General features: G+C 38.1%; 1 protein-coding gene across 2 annotated transcripts in view; it reads right to left on the bottom strand.

Moving 5' to 3' along the window:
- LOC101847255 (serine/threonine-protein kinase RIO2) overlaps nucleotides 1-12,255 on the bottom strand; it is a 20,508-nt gene that overhangs the window by 3,846 nt on the left and 4,407 nt on the right. The window contains exons 2-8 of one of the 2 annotated variants that reach the window (XM_005096845.3): nucleotides 11,945-12,089; nucleotides 8,231-8,344; nucleotides 7,014-7,068; nucleotides 3,535-3,655; nucleotides 2,285-2,373; nucleotides 1,389-1,580; nucleotides 657-749 (exon numbers count right to left, since the gene is read on the bottom strand). In XM_005096845.3, the coding sequence (XP_005096902.1) occupies nucleotides 657-749; nucleotides 1,389-1,580; nucleotides 2,285-2,373; nucleotides 3,535-3,655; nucleotides 7,014-7,068; nucleotides 8,231-8,344; nucleotides 11,945-12,089 (809 nt within the window). Of the gene's footprint in view, nucleotides 1-656; nucleotides 750-1,388; nucleotides 1,581-2,284; nucleotides 2,374-3,534; nucleotides 3,656-7,013; nucleotides 7,069-8,230; nucleotides 8,345-9,782; nucleotides 9,931-11,944; nucleotides 12,090-12,255 lie in introns of those variants that run through there. The other variant, XM_013081648.2, reaches the window with a different exon arrangement.

Genomic DNA, 12,255 nt, shown 5'->3' with positions numbered 1-12,255 from the left:
AGGGGGCGCTGGCAGTCGGCCAGGCCTCGCACTACGCACATTGACTGATACAGGTGGGCCTAGCGATGGCTTCGGCCGCCTCGCGGGTCGGGTCGCGATTGTCGGATTTCAGACGATTGTCGGCAAACATGCAGGTCTATATATATATAATACGTGATTCATTATTATTACCATTGCGACTATCAAAACAAGCCACGAATTCATATACCAAAAGGAGAGAACAGATTCATCTACTTGGAACAATCAATAATAATCTATCAATTTGATAACCAATTTGCTTTCACTAGTCACAAAAGTGTAAATTAAGCAAGTCAATTCTTAATATATCTTTTCGTTCAAAAGCTAAAGGGAACTCCAGAATAATGTCTTCACATGTATTAATTTGCAACCTAATCCAGTCTCAAGTAATGCAGTTTTGTGCAACAACGCCTCCTTACCACTCACCCACCTCCCAAAATTGAAACTGCCTGGACAGCAACTAAAACTGCAGGAAAGACAACAAACAGAATGGGGGGACAGGAAAGGGGAAGACAAAAGTAGTCAGGATAACTATAGTTATTTTATGTACTTATTGCATTTTTTTGTTGTAAAAAGAGTAATTTTAATCACCACCCACATAACTGTGACAACTGCTATTTACTCTCAACAAACCTTACCTCAGATCAGAAAACGTAGGAAACAGTTCACTCTCATAGTTGTAACGTTTGGCAAAGAAGGTTCTGATACACTCTACATCCCTGTCAAAGTACCTGTCAAACACAACAAAGTGAAAATCAAATAACAATTGTCCTGTTCAAGTAAAAAAACAACAAAAAAACTAGAGGAAATTTTAAAAGAACAAAGAGAGACAAAATATCTGATTTCAAGGACAAGACATCAAAGCGACATCAAGTTACAAGCTCACAAAATAACAAAACAGAGACAATGACACACATAGGTGACAGGCTGAAGTACCCAACAGTATGTCAACTGTTAAACTTTTCCATGTAGCTATGGAAATCCCGGAGACCCTTACATTTTGAGACAGATCATAAAAGTTCTCACAGAGCAAGAAAGTGGTAACAACTTTCAAAACGTTGAATCATTCAGCAAACTGAAGGCTATGATAGAACAAAATGCAAATGAAAGATGGAAGTGTCTGGAACAACATGCAATAGGAATGTGGACATCGCCCAGTGATTTCTTTAAAAATTGTTTTCATCTTGAGCACTGTATCTGAAAGTTTTGTTAATGATCTTTTCTAACAATTTTTTAATAACATTTTGAAACCAGAGGCTGAATACTTAATTGAGAAATTGTCATGCACTTTGTTTTTAATCTAATGCTGAAAATACAAGTCCTTTACGTGTATTTGAGTCTCCAACAAAAATTCTGTTAAGGCTCCTTACATTTCAGCATTTGGATGCGATGTGGAAATCATTTGAGGAAAGTCAATCATCGTGACTCTGTCGTCGGCATCAAGCATCAGATTGAACTCGTTGAAGTCTCCATGAATGACCCCATGGTTCCCAAGTCGGACAAGGATTTCCATGCACTCATTGTACACTGTGGCAGGATCACTCAATTCATTGACTTGACACCTGAACAAATGGAAAGTTCCATAAATACAGTTTGCATGATATGATAATTTCCAGGCATTAAACAAAATAAAGTTTTGAAAGTCAGTCTACATTTCTGAGGCAGCGTGGTGAAATCAGGCGCTCGTCAAATTACAGAAATCAGAGAAACAGGCACTTTTCTGCAAGTTAGAAAATTTTTATCGAATTTTTACTTTTTGGCTCAACCTCTTTTATGTCCATATAAAAACACACTTCCGTGTGAATTTTACTGAAAAACATTGATTAAATGCACAAAATTTTATTTTTCAGTTTCCATGGACTCTCAAGCTAAGGAAATAAACTCATCTTTTTTCCAGTAATTCCCATTACCACACACTCATTTCCAGAAGGTATTGCTGACAATTCTTTAACTGCAACATAGCTGCACACAAATTTTGGAACAGTTAGGGTATGAACATGCAGTCAGGCACAGATAACTCGAAATCACGGACAGCTCGTACAATTTGCCATTCCCCGGCTGACATGACATCTCTTTCATTTTTCCACATATTGGTCTCCCCGAATTATGGATGTGCAAAACACATTTGCCGATGCGGCCTGACGTGTTTCAGTTATCTGTGCCCGGCAGAACATTACATTGGGCAAATTTCACATAAAGGCTACGAACAAAAGAAAATCAATTTTGTGAAAGAACCAATGTCAGTAATAATTTTAGAACCACTTACATGGGATGCCCACTCAGAAGTTCCATGACAACAGCATGGCGGTTCACCTCCACTGGTTGAGGAACTGGGAATTTCCTGTCATACAGAGCCTGAAAAATAATTTTTAAAATTACATATGTCATAAAATGCAATCAAAATGTTTAAGTATTACACCAGAAGAGAATACAGTTACTACATGAGAGACAATGGGGTGAAATCAGGCGCTCGTTAAAATATGGGAATCGGAGAAACAGGCATTTTTCTGACAGTTTGGACATTTTTATCGAATTTTTATTTTTTGGCTCAACCTCTTTTATGTCCATGGCCATACCAATACACATTTCCATATGATTTTTACTGAAACACATTGATTAAAGGCACAAAATATGTTATTTTTCAGTTTTCAAGGACTATTTAGTTATTGGATTTACCGAACTTTGGTGGCAATTTTCTCGCTAATTTCACCACTAAAACTAGGCGACCTTACTTCCTTCAATCGCAAATATCTTGTTCTATTCAAGATAGATGGATATTCATTTCATTGAAAGCAAGGCAAATAAATCAGTTTTCAGATGATACCAATAACTCCACAGGCCCAAAAACTGACAAGCGCCCGATTCCCCAGCATCGTGACATATATCCCAGAATGTGCAACGGCAGCTCGTGACCGTGAAAGATGGAGGGTCATTACACGTCAACGCCTGAACCAGAGATGACACCTCCAGGTATCCGGGTAGTAAAAAAGATCCATGATTTCAGTTTCACAAAGGGCCTCAGGGCAAAGGAATGATTTTAACTGATATAATGCACCGACTTGAACAATAGTGAATTTGGCACAATTTAAAAAATTTGTTTCAGACCTGTCCTCAAAACGGCATTATGAAGCTCGCACCTAATCTTTAAAAACTTGCAACCAAAAAAAAAGTGTGACCATCTACACACATTCAGCATCAGAGAATGGAGATATCGGCCAAAAATGAACACTGGGGTCAGATTTATGGATTTTCAGTTGATGCTATTTGTTCAAGTCTACCGTGTCTTTTGTTATTCCATACATACAAATTGTTGAGTCGGTGTATCAATTTCCATAAGGCTAAAACCCGAGAAGTAACTTATTTTGTCAGCACACCTCATATATTTTAAAAATTGGTTCAGTATTTCTATGAACACTCTCACAATAAATATTTTAATGAAGTAGAAAAACTGTATCATCTCACATAATACAACATAATAAACAGAGGTTGTTTCTTTAAGCAAATAAAGTAAAGTACCTTCATGAAAGCAAATTCCTTTGCTGCTGCCAACCTTCCCAGATAGAGCCATGAAGCGGACTTTCTGTACTTCAAGTAGTCTCTTTTGTTTTTTATTTGCCGAAAGCAAGTGCGACCAAGTCTGAAAAAGCAAATTATTGGGAATTTCGCTGAAATGACTGAGAAGGATTGAGTTGGAGTAACACAGTCACATTTCAGCAATAGAAAGGTAGGCAACAGAAACAAGAAAAGGGAGAAACAAGAAACAGACCACACAAGAACCTATAAAAAAGATTTCTACATGGCTTCTTATTGTTAAAAGCTACGACTGAAATCCTACTACTGCTTCCACTGAAATACAGCCGAACCTGCCCTGACAGCCATCTGTACAAACGGCCACTTTCCATTTCCCCCCTTGCATTTTTTCTATATAATTTAACTGTGTAAAACGGGCACCTGTCCAACGCGGCCCCCATATTTTAACACACAACCCCTATCACACCTAACAATAACACCTGTCTTTGACGACCACCTTAGTGACGCCATTACATTTTGTCATAAATCATGCATTGGCCCCTGGTGTTGTGGGCGAGCCATCATAATCCAATCAACTGTCGTTATTGTGAGGTAGTCCCTCCAACCGATCATGTTGCGTAGGCCCCTACAACTGTTGACCAATAGGTAACAAATTTTCAGCTGCTGGTGAGGTAAGCGTGAGATCCCTCATAACCTATAAGCCCCGCCCAGAACTCATACAAAAATCGTAAGTGAGATGAGTGGTTACTGTTTACCCAGTCTGTAACAAAGTAACAATGGACGTCAACATGAACTTGTGACAGAAGTGTCGCTCGTTCTCAGAGTGGTGGCGACCAGTGTGTTTGATTTACCATAGCACTCGGTCCATTTCGTTTTATAGTCACCCTTGCACAAAAGCAGACACAAAAGAACCCACCTCCAAAGAAAACAACAACAACAATGCGGCTACAGTAAAACCTGCCCTGACGGCCACCTGTACAAACGGCCACTTTCCATTTCCCCCCTTGCGTTTTTACTCTATAATTTAGCTGTGTAAAACGGGCACCTGTCCAATGCGGCCACAGCCCCCATATTTTAACACACAACCCCTATCACACCTAACAATAACACCTGTCTTTGACGACCACCTTAGTGACGCCATTACATTTTGTCATAAATTGTGCATTGGCCCCAGGCGTTGTGGGCGAACCGTCACAATTCAATCACCCGTCGTTGTTGTTAGGTAGTCCCTCCACCAACCCATCATGTTGTGTAGGCCCCTCTCACTGTTGACCAATAGCTACCAATTTTCAACTGCTGGTGAGGTAAGCGTGATCCCTCGTTACCCATAAGCCCCGCCCAGAACTCATGCACAAATCGTAAGTGAGATGAGTGGTCACTGTTTACACAGTCTGTAACAAAGTAGTAATGGACGTCAACATGAACTTGTGACAGAAGCGTCGCTCGTTCTCCGAGTGGTGGCGACCCGTGTGTTTGTTTTAACATGACACTCGGTCTTCCTCGTCTGATACATTTCGTTTTATTGTCACCCTTGTGCAAAATCAGGAACAAAATAAAAATTACCAAAAAAATACAAACCACCACCACCACCAACAACAAAAACAACAATGCGGCTACTTTCGATTGGGACTTCAGATGGGAATGGTTTGTTTTCTTCATCTTGATCAGTCCTGCCTAAGACGGCCACCTGTCTTATACGGCCACTTTTCTCCTTGACCATGGGTGACCGTCTTACACAGGTTTGACTGTACTTTCAGTTGGGACCTCAGAAAGGAATGGTTAGTTTTCTTCATCTTGATCAGTCCTGCCTAAGACGGCCACTTTTCTCCTTGACAATGGGTGGCCGTCTTACACAGGTTCGACTGTATTATCAGTCGGAGAGGGAGACAAGCTGAATGAGACTAGATTAGTAGATGCTGATTCGGGTTACTTCGTCCCGTGTTTTTCCTTTACTGGCATTACTTGCACTATAATTTCAGTTACGCACATCACTCTCAAGAAACACCAATATTTATCTTGCACAAAAAGATGGAGAGGCAAAAAAAAAACCCCCAACAAATTTCGCTTAAGAAAATAATGAAACCCCCACCCAACTAGTATTATCAGGTGGTAGACAAGACAATTCTGGACTTTTTTTGTGCAAGTTGGGATTTAACCATTTCGGTGCAGGCCACAACCATTGGTCGCGATACACTGAATGAAACCCAGGGTTGGAGTAGGGAAAATCAACTGTTTGACATTCCTGGCCTGACTGAGGGTCCTACGCAAAACCAGATTTTTAAAAAAATTCTTTACATGTTCATGAATATACTTCATCTAATTTACTACAACTTTTACTTTTACACTCATATAAAATTTAGAAGAATAAGAAAGTTATGAAGGAAATAAAGGTTCTCTCTCTGAAGTTCCAGTTTAATTCAGCATTCAAGAAGACTAATGCAGGGAAGAATTCAGCAGCCAAAGGGTTAACATTTGTGACAAATATCAAAGGCCAATCTGCTCTCAACCAGAAAATTACCTACTGCAATTTGAAATTCTTTTTTCAGGGAATCTTCAATGACGATTATTTTAGGCTTATTATTCTAGCATCTGCGTTTGTAGTGGCCGCCATTTTAGTATTTTTCAAAAAAGACAAAACAACAAAGCTACTTCATAACATATTAGACATGTATTTTGATAAGTTTTAAGATGTCCATGTGTATCAATTTTCCACCGGAGAATATAAGTACATTACATTACATACTATTTATATTGCTGTTGGTCTTTATTTTTCCCTCTTTGTTTTGTTTTAATTTGTCGATGTGTTAATTTTTCTAAAAATTGTTCTGATGAATTGTCTTCCTTTTTTTTGTGTTGGTACAGCGTAATGTCATTTAATTTGATGCTGTTCCTTCCCTTTTAAAAATATAAATGTGTTATGTTAGAGCGTGTCTCCACCAAAACCGAATACTGACACGCCCCAATTGTGTGTGATTCCATAATTTACAGGTAATATCTTGTAGGCCTACTTTTTCTTGAATTACACACGTTTAGGGTTAAAACAGCCAATCTTCGGATAAGTGGACATGCCCCATAATTTGTTAATTTTTTAGGTTCTTTATGCGTGCTGTTCTAATTTTGATTTCATTCTGTCGTGAAACCTTTATTTTTCACGCTGGGAGACTACAAATGATATTTCGGAGCTTAAAACGAAGCACAAGAAATTCCGATGCTTTAGACGGTTACCTCTATCAACATATTGTTATATAAGTCGTCACAGAGAGTTGAAACCTTGAAAAATAATGGTAACTTTTTTGTCATTTTTTTCACTTTTTGTGGCAACTTTAGGCAACTTTTGGACGAAAAAATGGCAACAAACACAGATGCTACATTATTTTAGGCCCTCGAGAGAAAGAATCTTCCATGAGTGGTGCCAATTTGAACTCCATCCCTTTTACACAGCACATTTGAAGCCACATACACACCTGTGAAATTTCAATGCATACTGCTTCTCATCATCATCGGCAACTATGTAGACATCTGAAATGTGATCATGTAAAAGAATAATATTTCAGTGAAAGTTAAAACTCAATTATAGAACAATTATTTTCACACAAAACACAACATAAAGCAGGCATATTTTGCTGTGCTAATGATGAACTCAGTTAAGAACAGAACTTCATTAACCCTTCAACTATGCTAACAAACCTGCCATAATGTGCTGTTATAAATGACTTCGCATTATTGATAATAGAATAACTGCAGAACTGTCAGAGGGAGGCCCCTAAAACTATACATTATCAGAAAGGAATTGGATGGGTTTGTCAATATTTACATAGTTCAATGACCTTAAATAAGAATTAGAAAGTCTGAAACAATCAAAATCATTTTCTGCCCTTAAATGTTTGAAAACTAATATAAACTGTATTTATAATGTCAAAAGAGTAGTAGGAAATTTTATAGGCACTCAGAAAATTTATGGGTTTTGTTGTACTTTTGGTAAAAAAAAGTCTTAGTTATGATTATAATAATAATCATAAATAATTATTTACACGCTGAGAAGTAAAAATTTGACAATGCAGATTTGAAAAGACTGCAGTGCACAACGCGATAAGTCGTTATAGAGGCAATTTAAAAAACGTTACACTGTCTTGGTCTAGATCTCTCATTCAACTATCAACATCATAACCTGAATCGTCACTTCCAAGGCCATGCATGAATCATCATTGGAATCACTTATAATTATCAAAAATATTTTCAAAAATATTGTTCAATATTTATTACAAATCATGAAATCTCACCGAAGGTCCAGGCATAGACTTTGATTCATTTATTTAGTCAAGTATGGCAACTGACGGTTGACCATTGTGGCAGCAACATCCAACAACAAAATACTGCTTCCAAAACAAAGGAAAAAGTGCAAAAAATGACTGAGCAAAAAGCTTCTTGTCTACTCTTTAGTAGAACCTATACACACAATGGTTGAATGCAGATTTAAGGCTATTTTTACTTACTTATTGTATGCCCCTATTTACAGCTGGTCAATCAGCTGGCATACCACAGAGAGGGGTCCGACGGACCAATAGCGGCCAGCCCACAGTTTGCAGATTAAAATCTAAATAAGTAACATTTCTTACTGTATTTAGTGATATAAACATTTCTGTCAGAAAAATGAAGTGAAAAGAAGAAAACAAATACCAACCTGACTCCTTTCCCACTCCAATCTGGTTGCCAACAGATGATACCACATCTCTCTCCACAAGCACTTTCAAGGCAAGGTAATCATAACCAGCATTTGTCAGGCGATAGCCACTGTCTGAAATAACAGCAAAATCTCAAGTAGGGTGACATTTATATATTAACTTCCTAGTGCTAAATGTAGCCCACTTGCATTTTCAAAAGAAAAAAAAATCCATTCAAGTTCAAAAACTATTTTTGCAAGAGAGAAGAATGCATTAATATACGACACTTACACAGCCACAGTTAAAATTTTGTTCTGTAAAGCAAAGATCATCATCATCATCTACTGAGTCTGGCTGAATTTCAGTATTCTAACATTAATAGTAACAGAGTAGTTTACAGTATTGTTTTTCGCTTTAGTAAGGATTTACTGCCCTCGCAACTGCATAAGGTCATATGAGCGCTTAGGGGTGGATGTCAACAGTGTCAACAGAGAAGACCAAACAAGGAATCAGGCTTACTCTGTTCACCTCTCTAGCCGTAACAGCACAAAAAGTCTGCTTCGACTATCGAGGCACCTCAGAAATAGCAGTTCACAAGAAAGGAAAGTGACAAACATACAAAAGAAGTAGAGGAAAAATGATGATAGTAAGGATGAGGAAAGAAAAAGCAGCAGTTCCCCCTATGTTGTTCCGGCACAGTAAGAGCATGACATTGTTAAATCAGCCCATTTACAATTCTACTGTGCATAAAAGAACAAGTTAATATCCCCCCCCCCCCTTGGGAATGGCCTTATAATGTACTACTTCAGTCTGTAGCACTACCGGGGGGGGGGGGGGGGTTTACACCTTAATTTCTCTAGATTGACTAAAATAAAAACAACAACAACAGGAAGGCGGTGTATTGGTCTGAGTCAAAGAGTCCAGCAGAAAGTGAGTTAAACCCTTTTGTGACACAGGGTCAGTTCAAAAGTCCATGCTTCATCGGGCAGTTTAGGATCCCTAGGGGCAACGAGTAGCACTAGAGTTAATGGTCAGTTGCCTATAAAAATTAGGCCTAGTATATAAATTCTACTATCTCAAACAGGAAAAGATTTCTTTGTATGAAAAAAATAGCATGGCATGTGAATCTGTTATTTGTATTACAAAATGCATCTAATAGAAGCAGTATGCAGAACACAACCTACAACATATAATAAAATGATGAACGCAGTACGACATACAGGTCACAACGGGGTTAAGCTCCGACACTCTCTACCCTAATATGAAATGATGGTATTTTTCTTAAGATACATGAAAGCTTCCACTAATATTGTACTACAGGTTTCCACTGACAGAATGCAATTCTGAAAGTCTACATCACATTATGTGCTTTTTGAGAAACACCATATCCTTCCCATGAACTCAACGAGTAGTCCAATTATGAAAAAAATCATGTCTTGCCAACAATACAAACAGGATGAAAGTTTTAAACAATCCGCATAATGTAAAAACCAAATAAAAAAATAATGCAACAAACATAAAGTTTGATTTAAATCCCAGATTTGTCAAACGAGTAAGAAAACATGTACTGACATCTTTTGTTTCCCTGCTCATAAGCCACAAGCCTGTGTCTGTGAAGCTCTCTCAGCTTTTTGTGGCTACCTCCGGCTGGAAGATGAGCAATTGCTGCTGCTAGAGCTGGAGGCACCAGCTCATGATTCCTCATGCCCATTTCAACCTGAAAAATCAAGTACAGAATGTCATTGTCCCTGAGAGGGTAGGCGAAAAAATGGCAATTATAGTCACATTGATTGCCCAACTGAGGGTTATAATAACATTTCAATTCTTTACTTTACTGTACCATACAAAAAAAATTTTAAAAATAAAATAAATTACACTTTTATTTGTCCCAGAAGGGCACTTTGTTTTACAATGGCAAACATACATACATAAATACATAATTATAAATACGTACATACATAAATACATACATGCATAAATACATACATAAATACACACTATTACACAAATACAGAACAGTTTACAAACAATGCCACTGTCGGTCGCCACTGTGCAGCGCCCTGTAATTTGAGCTAGGGTTGTCGTGTCTTGCTCAAGGACACACTCCAGTGACCACCCATCTGATCCCCGTGTCACCGACACTTGCTTGACATTGCTTGAGTCGAAACTCACTACTCACTTAGCCACTGGAGCCCCCAAATCATGATATTCTTTCACTACTCTTGTTTCATCACGCTCAAGGTATTGTTTGGCATTATTGTGAGTCTGCCTTTTTCTCGTTCATTGTATTCAGGGTATTCTTTTACTTTCCCTCCAGTATCACATTTAGCAACTACTATGTGTGTCTATTTTCGAGTACATGATTAATTGATGCGCTGAACACAAATATCGACTTCATGTCCATCACAAATTAATTATTAAGAAAACATTCCATGGTTTGTAATGCAACTTTTTCAAACTAAGCCTAATAGCACAGTAGTGTCTGCGCTTTGGACCAGTCAGGGAGTTTCAAGAGGGCATGCCCCCCCTGAGCTTGAAGTAAGAAAAAATCTGGGGGGATTTTCACTTATAATTCGATGTTTTGCAGTTGGGTTTGAAATTTTCTTGAAATTAACTGATTTGCTAGTTTTAGTGGCTATGTGTGATCTGCAGCAAATAATATGCAGTTTGACTCTCAAAGCAGTGCATTTGAGCGCAGGAGTGAAAGTAATTACCTTTTATCGTTACCAGTTTTACATAAATTTCAACATTACACTATTGCAAATTATTAGCTTCTGAAATACAGTCGAACCTGTGTAAGACAGCCACCCATTGTTGAGGAGAAAAGTGAGTCTACTAAGGCAGGTGTTCATCTTAGGCAGGACTAATGAAAATGAAGAAAAACCATTCCCTTTTGAGGTCCCAACCGGAGGTGATTTCAGGCTTACGACTTCCGTAAAGCTATTAAAATCTTTCTTTCTTTTTTTTCCTTCGGGGGTGGGGGGGGGGGGGGGGGGGGGGGTTTACACCTTAATTTCTCTAGATTGACTAAAATAAAAACAACAACAACAGGAAGGCGGTGTATTGGTCTGAGTCAAAGAGTCCAGCAGAAAGTGAGTTAAACCCTTTTGTGACACAGGGTCAGTTCAAAAGTCCATGCTTCATCGGGCAGTTTAGGATCCCTAGGGGCAACGAGTAGCACTAGAGTTAATGGTCAGTTGCCTATAAAAATTAGGCCTAGTATATAAATTCTACTATCTCAAACAGGAAAAGATTTCTTTGTATGAAAAAAATAGCATGGCATGTGAATCTGTTATTTGTATTACAAAATGCATCTAATAGAAGCAGTATGCAGAACACAACCTACAACATATAATAAAATGATGAACGCAGTACGACATACAGGTCACAACGGGGTTAAGCTCCGACACTCTCTACCCTAATATGAAATGATGGTATTTTTCTTAAGATACATGAAAGCTTCCACTAATATTGTACTACAGGTTTCCACTGACAGAATGCAATTCTGAAAGTCTACATCACATTATGTGCTTTTTGAGAAACACCATATCCTTCCCATGAACTCAACGAGTAGTCCAATTATGAAAAAAATCATGTCTTGCCAACAATACAAACAGGATGAAAGTTTTAAACAATCCGCATAATGTAAAAACCAAATAAAAAAATAATGCAACAAACATAAAGTTTGATTTAAATCCCAGATTTGTCAAACGAGTAAGAAAACATGTACTGACATCTTTTGTTTCCCTGCTCATAAGCCACAAGCCTGTGTCTGTGAAGCTCTCTCAGCTTTTTGTGGCTACCTCCGGCTGGAAGATGAGCAATTGCTGCTGCTAGAGCTGGAGGCACCAGCTCATGATTCCTCATGCCCATTTCAACCTGAAAAATCAAGTACAGAATGTCATTGTCCCTGAGAGGGTAGGCGAAAAAATGGCAATTATAGTCACATTGATTGCCCAACTGAGGGTTATAATAACATTTCAATTCTTTACTTTACTGTACCATACAAAAAAAATTTTAAAAATAAAATAAATTACACTTTTAT

Source organism: Aplysia californica, unplaced genomic scaffold, assembly GCF_000002075.1.
Source record: "Aplysia californica isolate F4 #8 unplaced genomic scaffold, AplCal3.0 scaffold00139, whole genome shotgun sequence".
NCBI lineage: Eukaryota > Metazoa > Mollusca > Gastropoda > Aplysiida > Aplysiidae > Aplysia > Aplysia californica.
This window is presented reverse-complemented; position numbering and strand designations above follow the sequence as displayed.